Source organism: Heterostelium album, assembly GCF_000004825.1.
Source record: "Heterostelium album PN500 unplaced genomic scaffold PPL_scaffold6, whole genome shotgun sequence".
Lineage (NCBI taxonomy): Eukaryota > Evosea > Eumycetozoa > Acytosteliales > Acytosteliaceae > Heterostelium > Heterostelium album.
In genome coordinates this window covers 268,191-290,484 of record NW_008805068.1, presented here as the reverse complement: position 1 = coordinate 290,484, position 22,294 = coordinate 268,191, and the positions used below count along the sequence as shown (strand labels likewise).

General features: G+C 29.6%; 7 protein-coding genes across 7 annotated transcripts; 5 read left to right on the top strand and 2 right to left on the bottom strand.

Moving 5' to 3' along the window:
• Positions 1-82: 82 nt before the first annotated feature.
• Positions 83-1,594, bottom strand: taf9 (transcription initiation factor TFIID subunit; the record flags this gene model as incomplete). The annotated part of the gene is made up of 4 exons (XM_020577546.1): positions 83-353; positions 439-586; positions 707-1,228; positions 1,294-1,594. 4 exons carry the CDS (start codon positions 1,592-1,594, stop codon positions 83-85), a joined length of 1,242 nt encoding a protein of 413 aa, XP_020431994.1.
• A 260-nt stretch (positions 1,595-1,854) lies between these two features.
• Positions 1,855-7,805, top strand: pms1 (MutL DNA mismatch repair protein; the record flags this gene model as incomplete). Its single annotated transcript, XM_020577545.1, has 4 exons — positions 1,855-4,252; positions 4,329-4,641; positions 5,970-6,034; positions 7,744-7,805. The coding sequence occupies 4 exons, from the start codon at positions 1,855-1,857 to the stop codon at positions 7,803-7,805; spliced, it is 2,838 nt and encodes a 945-aa protein (XP_020431993.1).
• A 344-nt stretch (positions 7,806-8,149) lies between these two features.
• Positions 8,150-10,712, top strand: osbD (OSBP family protein; the record flags this gene model as incomplete). The annotated part of the gene is made up of 4 exons (XM_020577544.1): positions 8,150-8,848; positions 8,924-9,315; positions 10,145-10,179; positions 10,669-10,712. 4 exons carry the CDS (start codon positions 8,150-8,152, stop codon positions 10,710-10,712), a joined length of 1,170 nt encoding a protein of 389 aa, XP_020431992.1.
• A 904-nt stretch (positions 10,713-11,616) lies between these two features.
• Positions 11,617-14,026, top strand: PPL_06690 (uncharacterized protein; the record flags this gene model as incomplete). The annotated part of the gene is made up of 4 exons (XM_020577543.1): positions 11,617-12,037; positions 12,102-12,950; positions 12,972-13,146; positions 14,011-14,026. 4 exons carry the CDS (start codon positions 11,617-11,619, stop codon positions 14,024-14,026), a joined length of 1,461 nt encoding a protein of 486 aa, XP_020431991.1.
• A 558-nt stretch (positions 14,027-14,584) lies between these two features.
• Positions 14,585-18,276, top strand: rio1 (putative protein serine/threonine kinase; the record flags this gene model as incomplete). Its single annotated transcript, XM_020577542.1, has 7 exons — positions 14,585-14,719; positions 15,123-15,276; positions 15,313-15,380; positions 15,526-15,721; positions 16,411-16,819; positions 16,919-17,684; positions 17,785-18,276. 7 exons carry the CDS (start codon positions 14,585-14,587, stop codon positions 18,274-18,276), a joined length of 2,220 nt encoding a protein of 739 aa, XP_020431990.1.
• Positions 18,277-18,618: 342 nt separating this feature from the next.
• PPL_06688 (uncharacterized protein) lies at positions 18,619-19,196 on the bottom strand (the record flags this gene model as incomplete). The annotated part of the gene is made up of 2 exons (XM_020577541.1): positions 18,619-19,021; positions 19,144-19,196. 2 exons carry the CDS (start codon positions 19,194-19,196, stop codon positions 18,619-18,621), a joined length of 456 nt encoding a protein of 151 aa, XP_020431989.1.
• Positions 19,197-20,290: 1,094 nt separating this feature from the next.
• On the top strand, positions 20,291-22,054 carry PPL_06687 (uncharacterized protein; the record flags this gene model as incomplete). The annotated part of the gene is made up of 1 exon (XM_020577540.1): positions 20,291-22,054. One exon carries the CDS (start codon positions 20,291-20,293, stop codon positions 22,052-22,054), a length of 1,764 nt encoding a protein of 587 aa, XP_020431988.1.
• Between the last annotated feature and the right edge of the window lie 240 nt (positions 22,055-22,294).

The window sequence follows — 22,294 nt, the reverse complement described above, 5'->3', positions numbered from 1 at the left end:
CAAAGTTGGAAATTAATAACAACATTCATTTAATTTGAGCTATAATAGTTTTTAATTTTATTTATTTCTATAATGTTATTATTTATTTATCTTGGTGTTTTCCGTTGATGGGTGGGTTAATGATGCTTGGTGGTTGAGTAACATTCAAACGAATTGGGATTTGCTTCTCTGGTATCTTCTTGTTGTAGTGTCCACGCTGTGTTTGCGGTGCCAACGGTTGAACGGGTTGAGGTGGTGGTGGTTTCGGTGGATCCACCTGATAGTTGGGATAGGTAAGACAATAGTCATCGGGTGGCAACAATATACCAAACTTTTGTGGAATTGGTGGAAGTGGTATCTTATTCTTTTCTTCACTAATAGATAATAATAACTAGAGACGTGTGTCGATCGTGTTGTTAATATATTATAATTTAACAATTAATGATGTTATTAAATAACAATAAACATACTTCTCTAGGTGGTGGTTGTGTAAATGAAAAGTTTACACGTGATTGAATCGAGAGTCTAATGTCAGAGATATCAATATCCGATCTACCAGAGTGATCACTGTATGCAACTGAATCTTGTAATACTTCATATACATATTCTAAGTGAAAAATAATAAATTGGGTTAGTTAACTTAACTTAACTTTACTTAACTTCTGCTGCTGCTGCTGGTGAGTGATTGATTGATTGATTGATTATTGTTTATTATAGTAGAACTTACTAAACATAAACTCTAATAGCTGATTGACAACTCTTGGATCGTGTGCTTGAACACCCATTGTTTTAAGGATGTTCTTGATGACTCTGGCATCTCTTGGTTCATCCAAGTTGGTTTGTGTAATATCGATATCCTCTTTATTGGAGACAAGATATGCTGGTGTTTGGTCATCTTGTATTGTCTGTGTGAGAGATGCCAGTGTTTTCGGTAGAATCTTGCCTTGACCGCTACCACCATGATCATCTGCAGTAGTATTCATTGCATCGCCACTGATTTGATTATCTGGTGTTTTAGGTGCAGTACTACTACTTGCTGTACTTGTAGAAGTAGTAGTAGTAGTAGTTGTTGTTGTAGATGAACTATCAATATCCATCATATCTTTATCTGTTGTTGTTGTTGCAGCTGTTGTTGCCGTTGTTTTACTATCCTTCTCTTTATTTTCATTATCTTTTACTTCTTTTTCTTCTTTTTCTACTTTTTCTTCTTTTTTCTTTATCTTTTTCATTCTCTTTATTACTAATACTACTATCATTATTTTTATTACTATCTACAATTTCATCTTTAACAACATCTAAACTACTGTCTTTTACTATTTCTTTTTCTTTTTCTTTTTTCAGCTTCATTTTGTGTAGTGGTAGTATCAGTAGTATTACTACTATTATCATTTTTTGAAACTGATTGTGAATCTTCTTTATTATTATTATTATTATCTATATCTACATTTGATTCTTTTGTTTTATCAGTTTCATTCGACAAAGATGAATCTTTCTCTGTTTCTGTTGTATTATTACTCTCTTTCTCTATATTTTCTGTTGATGCTGCTGTTGTAGTAGTTGTTTTTTTAGAATCATCATCATTAGATGTATCTGTCATAACAACATCGTCTGACATTCTTATTATATCTTTATCTTTAATATTATATAATAACTATTTCCACTAAATTGTTTGATGTCCGCTTTGTTTTTTTTTTTTTTTTTTTTTTTTTTTCAAATTCAGAGTGTAATATTTATTACCCGCCTAAATCAATATCACATTGTTGTTAGATATATATCTTATCTTTTTATTATTATTGTTATTTTTATGATTTATATATATTTTATTATTTTATAGATTGATTATTAATTTGTGAATAATATATATATTTAAAAATTATGGATGAAGGAGATGATACTAGTAGTGATAGAATATCAGTGAGTCAAACTTCATCTATAAGTACAGCATCTCAGATTTTGGATGCTAAACAAACGGAAGAGTTGGTTAATGATTTGGATAAAGATGAATTAACGATCATTCCTCATCCTGTGCCACCGGTAAAGATCGCTGCCATCGACAAGGAATCGGTGCATCTCATTTGCAGTGGTCAGGTGATTTTCGATTTGTCGGTGGCCACCAAGGAGCTGGTCGAAAACAGCTTGGATGCCGGTGCCACAAAGATAGAGGTTCGTCTCAAAGAGTATGGCGAGGAGTCGATCGAGGTCATCGATAATGGCAGTGGTGTCGAACCACACAACTTTGCTGCACTCACGCTGAAACACCACACTTCGAAGATCCAGGAGTTCAACGACCTCCAATCGGTCACCTCTTTTGGATTCCGTGGCGAGGCACTCAGTTCGTTGTGTGCACTGGCCGATGTCACCATTGTGACGAGAGCGGCATCCGCTCCCACTGCAACCAAGTTGATCTACGACCAGAATGGCGCGATCGTTTCTCAGACGTCGGTGGCGCGCGAAGTCGGAACGACGGTGACGCTCACCTCGCCATTCCGGAAGATGCCGGTGCGTCACCAAGAACTAAAGAGAAATCTCAAGCGTGAATACTCAAAGATTCAGCTGGTGTTGCAAACCTATGCGGTTATCTCGGTTGGTGTTCGGCTGGTGGTGTATCATCAGCCATCGAAGGGGCCGCGAACCCCGGTTTTGTCGACCGAGGGCAAGCCGTCGTTGCGCGACAACGTCTCAGCGGTGTTTGGCGGAAAGACATCGGCGGTTCTCGACAGCTTTGCTGCGAGTGACGAGACATTCACGGTGGAAGGATTGATATCAAAGGTTGGCGCCAATGGCGGTGCTGGCTCGTCCGTCAATTCGGCGAGTGGCAACAGCGCGTCGAGGAACAGCGGAGACCGACAGTTTGTCTACTTGAATAAACGACCGATTGAAATGAACACACTAACCAAAGTTATCAATGGATTGTATCAAACTTTCTGTAAGAAAGGCAGCTATCCAATGATATTCCTCAATGTTATTGCTGATCCCACTACCTATGATGTCAATGTGACACCCGACAAACGAAAAGTATTCCTACAGAAAGAGTTACAATTGGTCAATTTGGTTAAAGACAAACTCAAATCGACTTGGGAGAGTGCACAATCATCTTTTGACATATCATCTAGCAACATGAATGAACTACAGACATTTAGCGTCATTCAGAAATCATCTAAAACAGCACCATCATCATCATCAACAACAACAACAACAACAAATATATTAACTACAAAACCAACAACAACTTTACCAACCACCTCAACAACAACAACAACTACAACTTCCTCAACTACCAATAATTTACATGATGATGATTTTTCATATAAACAACCAAAAGAAGTAGAAGGAAAAGGTTATCCAGACGACGATTTTATAAATAGTAATAATAAGAGAGCTTTACCACCTTCAAATAGCAATAATAATAATATAATTAAACCAATTACGAGAACAAAACCTACATCTACATCCCCAACAACAGCAAATAATAACAATTCAAAACAATCTGCACCTGGAACTACTTTTGTTTCGAATGTTAGAGATTCAAAAGACAATCCAATAACGAAACCTGTATTGATATTTCCAAAGACAGATGATAATAATATCATTGGAAACATAGTAGACGATGAAGGATTCAAACAAAAGAATGTAAAGACCAACGATATCACACTGCCACTCAAGTTTGACAATCTTGTGGAATCTTATCTCATTAGGAATGGAGTATACGATGAACAAAATACACTTTATAATAACTATTGTGGTGTTAAACAAATTAATTTTGATAACAATAACAATAACAATAATCAAAATCAAAATCATAATAATGGTGGTGGATGTAATGATAAACATTGTTTCAAATCAACGGTATCTGAATTCCCACCAAGGAAGAAAAAAGATGATACCACCGGTTATAATGACTCGAATGCTCAGTCAGAGTTGACCAGGTTCTTCAAGAAAGAGTACTTCAAGGATATGTCGATCATCGGTCAATTCAACAAAGGCTTCATCATTACACGTCTGGGGATGGACCTATTCATTATCGATCAGCATGCAGCCGACGAGAAATACAACTACGAATCACTGCAAAAGTCACATGTTATCAGCTCACAACCCTATATCAAACCGATTTCATTCAACCTAACGGTGGACGACGAATCAATAATCATCGATCATATCTCCATCTTCAAGAAGAACGGTTTCGAATTTCAAATCGATGAAGCTGCACCGCCCAAGTACAAAGTTAAACTAACTGCATTTCCACATAGTAACAAGACAGAGTTTGGTCCAGATGGTAACTATCAATAACATAATAATAATAATGTGAACTTTGATATTGACTAACTCATTATTGATTGATTATGTTATAGATGTATATGAATTGATTACTTTGATAAAGGATCAAGCGATGATTGGATTGGAGAATATCAGATTGAGTCGTGTAAGTGCCATGTTTGCATCGAGAGCATGTAGAAAGTCTATTATGGTGGGAACATCACTTACCGTGCCAGAGATGAAGAAAATATTGGATAATTTGTCGACGCTCGACAATCCTTGGTGTTGTCCGCACGGCAGACCAACAATGCGTCATCTCTTAGATCTCCGAGTACTCTCCACATTTATCAATACTAAATCTGAAACTTTGCAAAAACAAAAGCAACATACAACACATCAAGATGTAAAGTAATGATGATATATAGATTAGCATATATGGCATTTTAATATTATTAAAATTGTAAATAAAAAAAAAATAATGTTTAAAAACGAAACGAAAAGCAAACATAATAAACTATTTCACTACCAGCACACTCCACTCCATTCCCAGCACCACCCCGCCACAAATCTAAAATCATAAATTCCTTTTTTTGTTGATGATCAACCATGTTTATCTTTGCATCGAAAAATAAAAAATGTTTGTTTGCAAAATTGAATCATGAAAAAACACAAAAAAACAAATCGGTTTTCTTTGTATACAACTGACAGGTATGTGGCACTGAAAAATAAGGAAAAAAAGAAAAAAACAGATTTTTTGGTGCACCAAAAAGGTGGTTGTGCCACACACTAACTTACACTATCATAGTGTGCCCACAAATATAAATCTACCCAGTTTAAAAATAAATATAATTTGAGAGATTGATTTGTTGACAACAAACATCAAAAAAAAAATAATAATCAATAATCAATAATACAACCTCCAGTACCTTTTGCAATTTTTATTCACCTATAGATAGATACATAGGATTAATTCTAAGAGATAAAATAAAATAGAGTCTATAATTTAAAGATAAAATAGAATAGTTTACAACTAATAATAAATTAAATTATTAAAGTACAAGAACAGATAAACCTATAGATAGATACAAAAAGTGTGAGAAATAAGTAAGTAAAAAAGTTGTTGATTTTTTTTTGTCTGCTGTTCCTGTCTAGTTTTTAAATATCAATAATACAGCGCTGCCTTTATGATTATTTTAAAAAAAAAACAAGTGAAGCTGCTGACTTGTAGAGAATTATAATTATGATCGCGATTCAATAACATAATTACACACTCAAAAGAAACTTTTAAAAGTCATGACTTTATTATCTATCTATCTGTCTTCTTTATCAGGCATTGGCGTGGTTGGTTCACACACACATATAAATATAAAAGTTGTTTGTTGTGTGGTGTTTGAATATAGTGTTAATTTTGTCGACAAAATTAAAAAAAAAAAACAAAAAAGAAATAAATTTATCAATGTTATATAATTATCGCTGTATCATATGTATGCAGTGCAGTGAGTGTCGTTGTATTATTTGCAATGTATATATGCTTTGCTTTGAATATAGTTGGTGGTGGTGTTGTTGTTGGTGAATTAATTTAATTAAATATGTCTTGTTTTTTGTTTCTTATTTTAAATGTTGTCTTTTTGATATTAAATTATAATGTTGCAATCATTTTGTTGTCATTTTATGTTTTATTCTAATAAAATTATATAATTGTTCAGCAGATTCTTAAATAATTTGTATTTATATAGTAATATTAATATTGTTTGTATTATTTTAGTAAATTTATCAATATTTAGGCAAAGTTTAGGATTAGGTAAGATCAAACATCAAACATCATCGTCATAACTTTACATCATATATGGAGTATCAAGTTTAGTTGTTAAATCAATACAATACAATATCAATATCAAAATATCGAATCAAAATCAAATTTGATTCTATTATAAAAACAAACTCATTTGTGATACATTACAAATCAATAGATAACTACTTTTTGTAATATATGTATGTAAGGGTCTATCTATGTCAATGATAGTAAAAAATCGAATAACTGCAAAAACAGTAAAACAAATGTCAATTTTTATTACAAATTAAGATTAGTTCAAACTCTTAGATTATTGGGATCTTCAGATTGATAATGAAGAAGAAGAAGACGACGACAACGACGAAGAACACATTATATTATGCAGATTTAAAGAGTACAAGCAGCTGCTTCAGTCAGTCAAACAAACAAACAACCAAAAAATAGAAATATAAAACAAAATAGATTGGAATTAAATTATAAATGAGAAATTCATTCACCAATTTAAATTAAATATAACAAATAATAAGAATGTCGTTTTTATTTCCATCAACACAATAATATGTGGTGTGGTTAGTGTGTGTGGTGTTGATATCCAGTTTGGTTGGAGTGTGTTTATGTGTGTTTTGAAAAGTTTTTAACTATATTTATTTATATATTAATTTTAAATTTAAATCACCACTACCCCCATACTCTAATTCAACAGACACCTCTTAAATTTATGATAGATCATAATGTTCAATCTCAAATTATTAATGAATGAATGAATGAATGAATGATAAATAGATACATCACTCACGCACTCCACCACTCTAATATATATAAATATACTGTACATATTAATTTTGTTAAGTTCAAATTCAATTCAATATAACGTCCAAAAAGTAAATCAAATGAATCCAATTCAAATCATCATCATCATCATCTTATTAATTTATTGATACAACATATCTTGTTCACTTGTATTGATTGTATCTGTCAAAATCAGATTATTTTTGTTTTTTATTGTTATTTTCATTAATTAATTAAAACTCAACTCTTGATTCTCTTTCATATCAACAACAACAACAACAACTCCCTATCTATCTTTGGTTTAGTTTAAATTTTGATTCAAAATAGTTTATCTTTGTTGTTTTTTATTTTATTTTATTAAATATATAGATTTTGAAGCAAACAGTTTAATCGTGATGATTGGACATTGAATAAGTAAATGTGGATAGATATATTAAGATAAAGAAAGATAATAATCATACTAATCACTGTCGACATATGTGCGTTAGATGTTTTTGATTGATTGATTGGTTTAAACAACCATTAGAATTCCAATAATCAAATAATCAATTTCCAATCACCATATATACACATTTATTCTCGATTAATAAATAATATCAGTTAGTTCAAACATTATAACAAACAAACATTCAGTTAGTTATCACATTAAAATAATTTAATTTCAAATTATTAATAGATTTCAAAAATATCTTTATAATTTATAATTCATTATTGTATTATCACACACACACACAAACACCACTATTTCATTCTTTCTTTTGATAGATCTAATTGTAATTCCAGACTGTTAGAGATAAATCTAGAGTTATTTCTCATTCATCCTCTCCTCTGATTCTATTTTTAAAATAAAAATATTATTGTTATATGTATGTTTTGTTGAACTACTTGCTCATCATCATTTTTATTAGATCTGCTCAAAATATAATTAGCAAATAACAATAACAACAATAACAATAACAACAACAGCAAACATTACAATAACAATAATTAATTTAATGACATAATATATAAATTCAATTTCAATTTACTAATGAATACATTTTATAAATTATAGATTGACAAATTTTAATTGGTTGACTCCATTTACACATTTTCATAAAACAAACAAACAACAACAATTATATTATATTTTTTCAAATTCCAGTTGACTGTCAAAAAAAAAGAGAGTAGTTAATAATTGCATAATAATCGAGAAAAGTACAGGTTGTACAATTTAGTTAAACAATACACAAACAAATATTATTAGAGAAGAGAATAGAGGAATTAGTAGTAGTAGTAGTAGTTTTAGATAATTATTCATAGTAACAATCAGAAGAAGAAATTAAAGATATTGCAATGGATCCATTAGAACAACCAACAGGTGCTGGTGGTGACGCAGAGGAGATCAAAAGCGAAGATGCAGAGGTTCTAGAAGAGGAACCACGCAATCTCTTGATATCATTACTATCAGAGATAAAGATTGGTATGGATTTGTCTCGCGTGCCATTACCAACTTTTATATTGGAGCCGAGATCGCTACTCGAGAAGTTTTGCGATTTCATGATTCACTGCGATCAGCTTAGTGGCGTTGCCAAGCTCGACGACCCAGTGGAGCGACTCTACCAGATAACTCGTTGGTATCTGACGGGATTCGTCTATAAGCCCAAGGGTGTGAAGAAGCCGTACAACCCGATCCTCGGTGAGATATTCCGATCGAAGTGGCAATACAGCGGAACAACGGCGCATCTGATAGCAGAGCAGATCTCTCATCATCCACCCGTATCATGTATATATATTTCGAATCGAAAGGATGGCTATGCCATGACTGGAATCATTGGACCACGCTCGAAACTCATGAGAGCTTCACTGGCGGTGCTGGTAGAGGGAAGCATCACATTGCACCTCTTGGAGAGAAACGAAGAATACACATTTAATTTCCCAAACATTTTCGCACGTGGAATACTTTTTGGTACACTTTTAACAGAGATTGCTGGTAACACAACCATATCTTGTAAACAAACGAATTTAAGAGCTGATATGGATTTTAAAGCAAAAGTAAGTATTATTGATTTGATTATCATAAAAAAAAAAAACTATAAACTAACAAATCTTTAAAATAATTTATTTTAGCCATTTTTTGGTGGAGAATATAATACAGTGAGTGGAAAGATAAAAAGAAAAGATGAAGTACTTTATTCATTCTCTGGAAAATGGGATAATAGAATCGACATTACAAACACAAAGAAAAAGACAACAGAGGTATTTTGGGATTGCAAGACAGCCAAAAAGACACCAAGAATCATCAGACCAATCTCTACACAGGAAGCAAATGAATCACAACGACTTTGGACACATGTATCACAAGCAATCATCAAGAAAGATCAAAAGGAAGCAACCAACGAAAAGATTAAATTGGAAAACGAACAGAGAAACGGTGTAAAAGATAGAAAAGAGAAGGGTGTAGAATGGGAACCAAAATATTTCAAAAAGATCGGTGATAAATGGGTTTATAAATATGCAAAGTAAGTAGTAGTAATCAAAAATCATCACAAAATCAAATAATATTATTTTGGATTTATTTTGTTGTTGTTTTGTGATTGTTTTCAAAAATGAAAGATTATCTTGGAAATGTCAGAGATCACCAAATAATCAATTACTTCTTGAAAATTAAAGATGACCAACTCAAACAAACCCCAATCTATTCAAATCAAATCAAATTTAATTTCGGTATTGAAATTTAAAATTAACAAAAAAACTAACTTTGCTTTTTATTTTCAACCACCACAACAGTTTCACCCCATATGACCCTAGCGAACCGGAAGAGGTCGAGGAGAATGGTATTCTACATCTTTCAAATCTAGAAAAAGCAATTGATACTTATAACAAAACTTATGGCACCAACAACTGCAACAGTCCATTGAATGGGCATGCCACAACCTGTGGCACAAAATAACTTTTTATTTATTAACAACAAGACCAGCAGCAGCCCCGCTATCCACCATACAATCACACTATAAAACAACACAAGCTTTTTGCAATAATAAATAATTATTCAAATCGTTATTTTTTTTTTAATTTTAAAAAAATACTGTCAAACAAACCATGAATCAATTTAAAATAATGATTTATTAAAAGTAATATCGAGTTCTAAGAGCTAAAATTAGTAAATATCTTGTTTTATAAATCAATAACACAATTTTATTTCTGAAAAATCCAGGATATGATGAAATTAAAAAAAAAATGAAAAGGATTCAGAAATGTGATCTCTTGTTGTTTTATAAAAATTTATGTAGACCCATCATAAAGCATGGGTAAACATTGATAAAGTGGCAATTATAGTATCATTTTTAGTGAATGGACCCAAAGACTAAAATCTAATCATCTTTGTTTTTTTTTTTGTTTTTGGTGATATTTACTTTTTTGAAACTAAAATGTCAATTTGACCACATTGAAATTCACAGTATGGTTAGAGATTCGAGTCAACAGAAATTGGAGTGATCTCTGTTCTCTAAGAGTAAATACCCTAAGTTTTAAAGGCAACTACTTTGATAGTCCTTGGTTTCAAAGCGAATTCTTGTGTAAAAGAGACAATATTTTGAAGTGTGAATCTACGTCTACCATAGTGATTACTGTCATGATAAACAAAACAACCTAATGTTTCCTTGATTTCGAGGAGCACATTAAAACACCCCCACATGCGCAAAATCAAAAACTTTTGATAGTTTTTTCATCATTGCAAAAATAAAACGTTTTTTTGTCGATTTTTAGATATCACCCCACACACACATCTTTTGTAAATGATTCATTTCATGATACAAAAATACATTGGATTGAAAATAAATAAATGAAGCATCAAATTCATTTTTTTAATAAAGTTCCAATTTATATTAATAATAGCAATAATAACAATAATATTTAAAAAAATAAATAATAATAGTACAATTAAAAGCAATTCCAAATTGAGTTTTTTTATATATCTACTAATTTTTATTTTTATTAAAAACTCAATCTTCTCTTCAAACTTATTTCATTAAAAACCAAATTCAATATTATACAATCCAACACATTAATATATATTTATATATTATTCAACAATTTATTTATTTAAATAATTAATTATTTTTTATTTTTATTCTTAATCAAATATTATATTTATTCAATTCATCAATCAATCTTTTCCAAATAACTAAACCAATAATAAATTAATAAAGTTTCGACAGTTCATAAAACAACCACACTCTCACATCGACAGTTCACAAAAACACACAACAAAGACATATTTTTATTTTTAAAAAAATCATTGCAAAGCCAATGATAAAAATTTCCATTTTCGGACACTAGTATATTTTTTTTAAATTAGTAATCATCAAATTAACAAATAACACCTAAAAGTGCTAGCAATCACACGACATCATCTTATTTAACAAAATCATTAAAATAAATTTTATCATCAACAAAAATTAAAAAAGATATCACATTATATCAACAATTTATTGGAATAATTTTTAAATATCGTTAATCCTATATAAATATAGTAATAAATCAATAAAATTTATAATTTCTAATCATTTTTCACCATTTTTTTTTATAACTAACAATATATATATATTCTATTTATTTCTAAAACAAACCAAAATTCATTTCAAATTCTTTTTTTTTCCAAAAATAATTAACATATATCTATTAACTAAAGAAATAACAAAATAACAAATTTAAATTATTTATTTATATATGCTTCAATATATTTTTTAAATCAATTATTTCAATAACTATTTATTACTGTTTAAAATTAATATTATTTTTATTTTTTTATTTATTTATAAATGTTTGAAGATATGGAGGTTTTCAGAGAAAAATTAATTAATTTAAAGAATTTTTCAGAGTGTAATAATGATATAACAAGATCACCGGATTCATCGGGTGACGAGAACGTTCCATCTACTTTATTCAATTTCCAAAGAGTCAATACATTCGATCAATTCATTCCATCTTCATCCAATACACAATCCAATTTAATACCAAACATCCCTTTTTCTCAGTTTCAATCATACTCTCTGAGCAACCATAGCAGTAGTTGTAACACACCTAGTGGAAGCAGTGCAAGCAGCAGTAGAGACAACTCACCAAGAAAACACTATCTTCCACCAAGCAAAAGCAGTAAAGTCAATGATATCATTAAAGTTTTCAATGAAGATGATTGTAATCCATCTTCTCCCAATTCATCTTCAGAATGTGATTTGAAAAGTAGGTGATATTTAAATATTGTTAAACAAACAAATAATATTAATATACTAAATTTATCATATAGCACCATCTTCACCAATTACATCACCACTTCCATCACCAAATACATTCGATGTTCCATGTCAGCCATTTTTATTGTTGGAACAACATCAGAAGCTGATGAAAGATCCAACACTGAAAAAGTCAGAGAATATCCCAGTGAAGGAGATCAAACCGATGAAGAAGAGAACCAAGAATCAAATGGTGCCAAGAGTCAATCGTTGTGTATGTGGTTCGACAACACCTGGAAAGGGACCGACATGCAAGTGGCGAAAAGGTCCAAGTGGCGAGGTTCTCTGCAATAGTTGTGGTCTTCAGAACATGAAGAAACCAAAGTGTCCATTGTGTGGCAAGATGTACAACAAGAACAAAGATTCATCGACGGAGTGTGATAGCGATGAGTGGATTCGTTGTGACGATTGCAGTCAATGGGTGATGACCGAGTGCGATGGAATCAAAGACATCTCTTTGTATGACGACACTCAACCAAATCCATTACACTACAGTTGTCCAAAGTGTCGTAATCGTCGCAACAAAGAATTAAAGAAACAACAGAAATCAACTGCAAATCCAGCTCCACAACAACAACAACAACAAGTCCAAATACAACAATCTCATCAAACAACACAACAAAATCAGCAACAACAACAACATTTGTATATAAGTAGATCATATAAACAACAACAACCACATCATAGTCATCAAACACAACAACAACAACAACAACATATTCAATATTTAACATCTTCACCAATTTTAGATTCACAAAACAATAGCAGCAATAACAATAATATTAGATTAGAAATAGTAGTAGATAATAACAGTAGTCAATTTTTAAATAATGAATGTTTTAATAGTAATAATTTAAACAAATGTATATTAAATAATATAATAGGTGTAAATAGTGAAGATAGTGATAACGAGAGAGAAATAAGAGAATATAGAGAAAGACAACAACGAATCTGTTTTGTTGGAAAACAAAAACAAAAACAACAACAACCATCATTCTTTTTACACAATTACACAGATGACGTTTCCACTTTTGGACAGTCCAACAAGAAGCAAAAGCAGTAAAATCAACAAAAACAACAACATTGACATATAGCTTTTCTTTTTGTTCTTTTTTTTATTTCCAACTGTACAGTCACTAGTGGATTCACCTAGTTTTGAAGACACCTGTGACAAAAATAGTTGTTCTAGCGTTTCATTTTATGTTTTTATTTAAAATAAATAAATAAATAATAAATTTATTATTATTATTTGTTTCTCCATCAAAAAAAACAACTCACAATCTTTAAAATCTATTCTCGATGTTTTGCAAGAAGTGAGTTCACTTACAACAAAAAAAATTTTGATCAAAAAAAATATTCTTTGAATATTAATTTTGATTCTTTTTTTTACAACAAAATAATACAAAGAATGAGTTTATTTTAGATGGTTTAGAGGGTTTCATGATCAAAAAAAAAAAAAAAAAAAAGGTTTTAAAACTTAATCATTAATTTAATAAAATAAATAAATAACATTTTAAATCTTTTAAAACAGATAGATAGATTACTTCATATAAAGAAAAAAAAAAAGAAAAACAAATAAAAAAGTAAGAAAGTTTTTTTTAAAAAAAAAACTAATTATAGGTTTGGACAAACTACAAAAACATAAAATAAAAACGATACCATCTTACATAGTAGTATTATTCTCTTAAAATATAAATATTCTATATATAATATGTATATAAACTGAATATTTTATTTAGATAGATAGACAGTTTTAAATATATAACTTAAATTAATCAATCAATCAAAAAAAAAAAAACAATTAATTACCACCACTATCACATCTTTCAAAGTATGAAAGCGATAAACTAACACCACAAATCAATCAAATCAAATCAAAATTAATTTAAAAAAAAAAAAAAAAAACAATTTTTTAAAAAAAAGTTTGGTTGAGCGTTAAAATCAACATCAATCTATTCAATCTTTGAACATATTCCAAGCTAGGTAGTTTCTTTCTATCTGTTTTGTTTTTTGTTGGTTGGTTAGGTTTATTGTCTTTTATTTCTTTATCTATATACAAATTCTATCTATTTTTAAAGAGTTTTGCAAAAAAAAAATTCAAAAAAAATTTTTGCAAAAAAAAAAAATAGTCAAAAAAAAAACACCATTTTTTCACAAAATCTATCAAGCAAAATAATTGTTGGGAGTTATTTTAGTTTTTTTTTATTATTATTATTTTTTTTGTTGTTTTTTTCTTATATATATCTTTATAATAATATAAAAAGAATTAAACACACAAAGTACTACTATTTTTGTAATATCACTCACTAAACACTCATACATATATATATTTAAAATATTATAGGCCAAAAAGAAAAACGATCAATATTTATTTGCTATTTTTTTTTATTTATTTTTATTTAATTATTTTTTCAATATTTTGAAGACTAAAACTTAAATCTTATTTATTAATAATAATAGTAGTAGTAATAGTAGTATAATATATATAATATAAAGGATGGGAAAGAAAGATAAAGGAAAGGTATCACAAACACCACAAAAATCGAAATATTTTGTGGCTGTTATGGGATCTGGTTCAGTTGGAAAGTCAGCTCTAACAGTTCAATTCACTCAAGGAATATTCATCGATAAGGTAATCATCAATCATCTGCGACTTCAACAACAACAACAACAGCATATAGAATTGTAGATCGATCACTATTCGAAAATTACGAAAAAAAAAAATAACAAAAAAAAACAAAAAAAATATACCGATTATATTTAAGATATCTTTGGAATTATGTACAATGTCAATCGATTGACTAGACTGACTATTATATTTGGACAGACCGATTGCAATAATTTAGTGTATTTCTTTCTCGAATGAATATAAAATGTTAATGTATACATGTTGTGATGGTGATCGATCTAAAAAAAAAAACAAACAAACAAATCTATCTTTGTTTTTTTCATTATTATTAAATTGGTATTATTGGTATCGAATTGACTTGATTTGCTAATGTTTAATTTGTTTATTATTGTTATTGTAAATTTAGTATGACCCAACAGTAGAAGATACCTATACAAAGAGTTTTGAATTGGATGGTGAGAATGTTTGTATCGAAGTGTTGGATACAGCTGGTTCAGAGGTTTTGGTTGCGATGAGAGAGCTTTATATGAAGAGTGCCGAAGGTTTTGTATTGGTCTATAGTATTTTGGTCAAGTCGACCTTTATCGAATTAAAAGACATCGTCGAGCAACTGTTTAGAGTTAAAGAGGAAGAAGAAGTACCTATTGTTTTAGTTGGTAATAAGGTAATCAATCAATCAATCAATTAATCAACATAATCAATCGATTAGAAAAGATAGATAGATAACAATATAAGAGAAAAAGAATAGAATTGAAACTAATATTGTTTTTTGTTTTTCTTTTTTTTTTTTTTTTTTTGAATATCTATAGATTGATTTAGATTCACATAGAGAAGTTAGTACAAATGAAGGTAAACAACTGTCTCAATCGTATCCAAATTGTGAATTTTGGGAGACTTCATGTAAAGATAGAATCAATGTAGATAATGTGTTTTATAGTATCGTACGAAAGATTAGAGATAAATATAAGAAAGAAGGTGTACCAACAAAAGAAAAGAAAGAAAGATGTATATTAATGTAAATTATTATTAAACAACACCATACAACATACAATACACAATACCAACAACAACAACAACAACAACAACTAAACCTCTACACTCCTCCCTATATCCTATCAAATAATCAATTATACAACTTGACAACAACCACAACAATAACCAAATGAATAAAAACAAAAAGAAAAGAAAGGAATAATAGAACCAATTCATAGACTAAACTCTTCATTCACCAAAACAAACTAACTTAACACACATCTGACTTGCCAAACAAAACAAAACCATCTAATAAACTCCTATAATATTAAAATTACTTTTTTTTTTTTTTTTTTTTTTATAAACAAAAACAAATCTTATTTAAGTTGCGATCTTTTTTTTATTTATAAAGATATATAACAAGTTGTTTTTGAATTCAAAATCAAACAAATATCAATACTTTTATAATCAATTAAAACTATATAAAGTTAAACCTTTCTTTTTTATTTTAATATGTTGAATTAAATCGATTCTCAATTTAATTGAATAAAAAGATAAATAAATGAAATTGTTTAATTAAATAATAGATTTTCTTTATTAATACCACATTCCTGTTTTATTATCAAAACTTTTGAAAGATAATTTAATAAATAAATAATTGAGAATATGGTTTTTTATATAAAAACGACAAATTCGTTTTTTTTCTGTTTAATTATTTTTAGTTATAAATATGGAAGGAAGCAATATTACTTTGAATGGTGATAATACCATTCAAAATATAAGTAATGCAAATATAAATACTAGTAGTAAAGCAGATAGTAACACAAATAATACAAATAATAACAATAATAATGAAGAATATTATGACGATGATTATTATAGTGACGATGATTATAGCGATGATGATTATTTCGATAGTGACGAAGATGAAGATCGTGTATTACACGAGAGATCATCACTATCATTGAATAAATCACTACAACCAAGAAACAATGTGTTGGAACAAAAGTATCAGAATAAAATAAATCTAGGTCAGATGAGAAGAGTAATCGATGATGACTCTCATCGTTCACTACCAAACTCTGTATCAAATGAAGTTAGAGAAATTAAAAAGAAAGATGATAAACAAGGGTAAGTAATTATTGATTGATAGTTTAATTGAATAACTTTGGTGCGATATTCTTTCTTACTTATTAATGAATGGTTAATATTATTATTATAATTTTATAGTATAAGAATTGCTGATAAAGAGAATAGAGCGACAACAGAACAGGTACTGGATCCAAGAACACGTTTGATGTTGTTCAAGATGATCAATAAGGGTGTTATCAGTGAGATCAACGGTTGTGTCAGCACTGGTAAGGAAGCGAATGTCTATCATGCCATGACGGCCGGCGGTGAGGAGCGCGCCATAAAGGTGTACAAAACCAGTATCCTGGTGTTTAAAGACCGTGATCGTTATGTAACCGGTGAGTTCCGTTTCCGTCGTGGCTACAGCAAGCACAACCCGCGTAAGATGGTCAAGGTTTGGGCGGAGAAAGAGTATCGTAATTTGATGCGTCTAAAGAGCGCCGGCATTCCTTGTCCGACACCGTTGGTACTGAGAAATCATATTCTCATTATGAATTTCATCGGTAAGGATGGCTATGCTGCACCGCGACTAAAGGATGCCGTGCTCACCGACGAGCGTTACCACGAGCTCTATCTCGATGCCATCAAGATGATGCGAACACTCTATCACAAGTGTCGGTTGGTACATGCCGATCTCTCAGAGTACAACATCCTCTACTACAAAGGTGGATTATTCATCATCGACGTATCGCAATCGGTGGAGCACGATCATCCACACTCCCTCGAGTTCCTTCGTATGGACGTTTCCAACATCACCGATTTCTTTAGAAAAAACGGTGTACAAACCATGTTGACACAGGAACTCTTTGAGTTTGTAACTGACATTTCAATTAATGATGATAATATTGATTTATATTTAGATGCTGTAAGTTATCCAATTATTATTATTTGTATCAAATTTGGTTGTTTTTTCAATATTAATAACACTATTTACTTTACTTTATACCAAAATATTATAGTTACAGAAAAAGATTGTTGATAGAGGTGATTTGACAGAGGAAGATAAGATTAAAGAAGAAGTGTTTAGAAATGCATATATTCCACGTACATTGGATCAGATTTTGGATTTGGATCGTGATTTGGCAAAGGCAAAGGCGGGTGGTGACGTTTTCTATAATACTATTATGGGTTTGAGTTCTTCTTTGACAACTACTCTAGATGCTCCAGAGATGATAAAGAAGGATAGTAATGATGACGATGACGATGAAGAAGATAGTGAAGACGATGACAGTGAAGATGAAGATGAGGATGATGAAAGTGACTCTGATTCCAATGAAGTTGTCAGTGGAATCTTGGATAAAGATGGAAAACCAATCAAACTGGAAGATATGCCAAAGAAAGAAAGAAAGAAGTTGGTCAAAGAACTAAATAGAGAGCGAAGAAAAACAAAGATTCCAAAACACATCAAAAAGCAAACCAAAAAGAAGAAAGCTGAAAAGTTTGGAAAGAAGAAATAAATTTAATAAATTATTATTATTTTTATTTATAATATTTATTGTTTAATTGTTTTATTGTCTTTATTATTAGCATTTCATTTCACTGTTGTTTGTTTGTTCTTTTTTTAGTTTTCGATCTGTTGATATTTTCTTTTTTGTGGTGATCCATTATTATTTACTGGTATATTGATTTGTTTACTTTTAACCGAATTCAATCAAGCTCAAGTCTTTTATAACTAACAAAATCAAAATATATATGATCTAGTTTGAGTTTTTATTAAGCAGTCACAAGTAATTAAAATCTTAACAATTTAACATACTTTGATACTTTGTTTTATTAATATGATTTATAGTAATATTGATTCAATATGGGAGGATATCTCTGGTTGGCAAGTTGGCGGTTGGTGCTGGTAATTCTTGGCCAACTAGATTGGTGATTGTACTGTTATCGTCTCTCCAGATGAATACAACGGTTTTGTTTGAATAGTAGTTCCAGTCGTTTGCGAGGTCAATAGTCTCGTTTTGATACCATGACCAAGTACCACTGTACTTCCAGAACTCTAATCTGATGTTACTGATCTGAGTGTGATCGATCCAAACTGAGTCATAACAAAACTTGTTTGAATAGAAGCTTGGTGTTGAAGTTGGATAGATACGATCGTTATTTCCATCAGTGTTTAGCTCTTTGTTTTTACCGGTCATAACATCTACAACTCTACAGGCTCTAGCCCAACTTCCTTTTTCAACTGCAAGAACCAATCTAAATCTATTTTTTTTTTGATTTACAAAAGAAATATAATATTGGTAGAATATAATTGATATTAGTAACCTTTTAACTTTATAAATATTATTCATTCCCAATGAGTATTGTATGTCAAAACAACTTACTTGTTTGGTTGTAAATCATTTGTATTAAAAACAGCTTTATGTACATGTGTCATTTTTGTATATATATATTATTATATTTGTTTAAAGTTATAATTGATATTAGAGAAGACAAGTCCTTATTTATAGTTTACAAAAATACAGAATTTGATATTAATTAAAATCAATCAGTAAATTGTTTAGGTGTATTAGTTGGTGGTTTGTTCATTTTAAAGATATTTATTTTTATCTGAAGCGCTGAGATTGAACCCCTTCTTTGATGATTTGACAAAATCCAAGTTCTGAATGCCTGAGGAATTAATCCTTGGGCTAACTCGTGATGTGTTTGGTCTTAAAATTAATTTGAGATACGATTGGGAACCTCTCAGAATTTTGGTTAATGTCCTCTCGCTGTGAATGACGACAGTTTTGATCTGATTCAAAATCAAAGTTTATGTGTCTGGAAATTTTTTGCAAAAAAAAAAAAAATCTTTGCTCAACCCAATCACCACCAATCAGATTGATTTGCAAAATTTTTTTTTTTACAGGATTAATGTTTATTTGTATTTATTTTAATAAGAAACAATATTGTTCTTTTTTAAGTATTTCAATAATATGATAACTTTTTCAGTCCTTTTTTTTTAAATGAACTTCAAGAAGAAGAAAAAAAAAAAAAAAAAAAAGATATTTTTGTTTTTATGCCACAGTTTTAACCTGTTTAATTAAAAGCAATTAAAAAGTTATAATTTATTTATACTGTAATAATAATAATAGAAATACTTTTTAGAAAACTTGAAAAAAATAAATAAAGTAAATAATTTAAAATTATAAATGCACAGTAATGAATGCTTTGATTATCTGACAATTCTTAATTTGATAAATTTTATTTAATCAATTTCGATTTGATTGGATATTTATTCCATGATTGTGTATAAAGCGTGTTCACTGACTTTAGTAGCAATGAGTTACTGATGGCCTAAGATCATCATCTAAACATATTTTTTTTTCATAAACCATTTTTTTTTTTTTAATTCGAGCAAAGCCATTTTCAAATTAAATTACTTAGTTTTGTATCTAAAATCAAGGGTGTTTGATTAAATCTTTTTTTTTATTTAATTTTTTAATCTTGCCTATTTAGAATCATAGTAATAATAGTAGATATCTTTTAAAAATGAATAACAAAGATATTAGTAGTTTTGAATGTTCAGATCGTAAAAGAATATTAGAGGCTGTGTGTTATGAGTGCAATAAGTTGTTGTGTTCAAGATGTTCAACCAATCATAGCAAAGAAATAATAGAACATTCTAATTTTCTTGATCATATCGATGATATTAGAATGGCACTCAGACAGATATCAAATAATATTAATAATAGTAATGTTAATATTAATGATAAAAATAATAATAACAATACAACAAAAACGACCAACCGTTCTAATCATATATCAAAAAGATTGGATGATATTTGGAATATGATGAAGTGTAAAACAGAAAACTACAATTCATTATCATCAGATGAGAAACAGATCAGCAAACACTTTGAAGAGTTGTATAAATATCTTATGATTGAAGAACAAAAGTTAAAGAAACCAATCATCGATAACAAAGAGTTAATAATCAATCAAATAGATCATAATATTAAAGAATTAAAACATTTAATCAACATCATCATATTAAATAATCATCTAGATACTAATAATAATAATGATAGTGAAACATCATCAACCACATCATCATCATCACCTTTTCATGACGATACAACAGAGAGTTATTCAATTCCATTCATCATGAAATCAATCAATTCAAGTGAATCACTTTCATCATTCATCAAATCAAATAATGAAACGTTATTCCACACTACCACTTCCAAAAATTCATATCTTCAAGACACTCTATCAAATTATAATAATAACAGTGATTCAATGATATTAGATTTAATCTATAAATATAATAATCAATTTAAATCATCTTCATTCAAGAATAATAATAACAATAATGATAATGATAACAAAACCAACAATCGTAAATTAGAACTCAAACAGTTTGATTTCACTCAACTTGGTCATTTATTGAAACAATCAATCAAACTCAGTTCAAACTCAACAAGTTTAAATAATAATCAAAACAAACACAGTTATATCTTATCAACACATCAAAATGGAGTATCATTGATAGATTTATCGAATTACAAGATCACTGATCTTGGAGAAATAAATGACTATACACTATATGGCACTCAATTAATTCAGGCTGGAGAGTATATTTACATGTTTGGTGGTCGCAATAATCTAGGAAAATACATCAGATACTCGATAGCAGATCAATCATTTCAAGTTATTCATGATCAAGTTTTACATAGCATCTATACCGTATCAGTGTGCTATGATGGACAAGATCATATCTATCTATATGATGCAGGAGTCTTTGGAAATAATAATATCATGAGAAGATTTAATATAAGAACTTTACAATTTGAATTGTATTGTGAGAAAGTAGATGCAAGTACATACCAAATTATAATGTGTCACTATAACGGATTTCTATATATCATGGCAGAACGTGCATTTGAAATGACGATCTTCAACATCAAAGTCAAAACATATAAAAAGTGGAAATCGGGTCAAAAGTTCGAGTGGATATCAGGATGCACTGATCACAAAGGATATATTTATTTGTACAACACTGACGAAAAATTCATTCGATTCAGCATTCAAACCAAAGAAATCAAGTATCTCAATAATAACAACCATAGTCTTACTATTTCAATCATGTGTAAACCAATGATTTACCACGAGATATCAGAGGTAGAGAGTTATATTTATACGATCGGTGGAGATTGCGGAAGTGCTCGATACTCGATCGAAAAAGATCAATGGGAATCTATTCTAAGTGACGACAAGTTAAAAAGGCGTTCTGCAACTATCTTTTTGAAATAAATAAATAAATAAATACAATTAAATGTATAAAGAGAGTAATAAATGCTTTGATTATCTCACTATTCATTAGTGTTTTATCTATGTACACAATTCATGTTGAGAGTTTAAGTATCTTTTTTTTTAAAAGTTGGACAAGTTCGCTCTCGAAACAATTTTTCCCAAAACAGATCGTGTTGTCAACATTTTCTTTAAGGATTATAACCACCAACAGAATGGAATATATATCGATCAAGTCAGAAT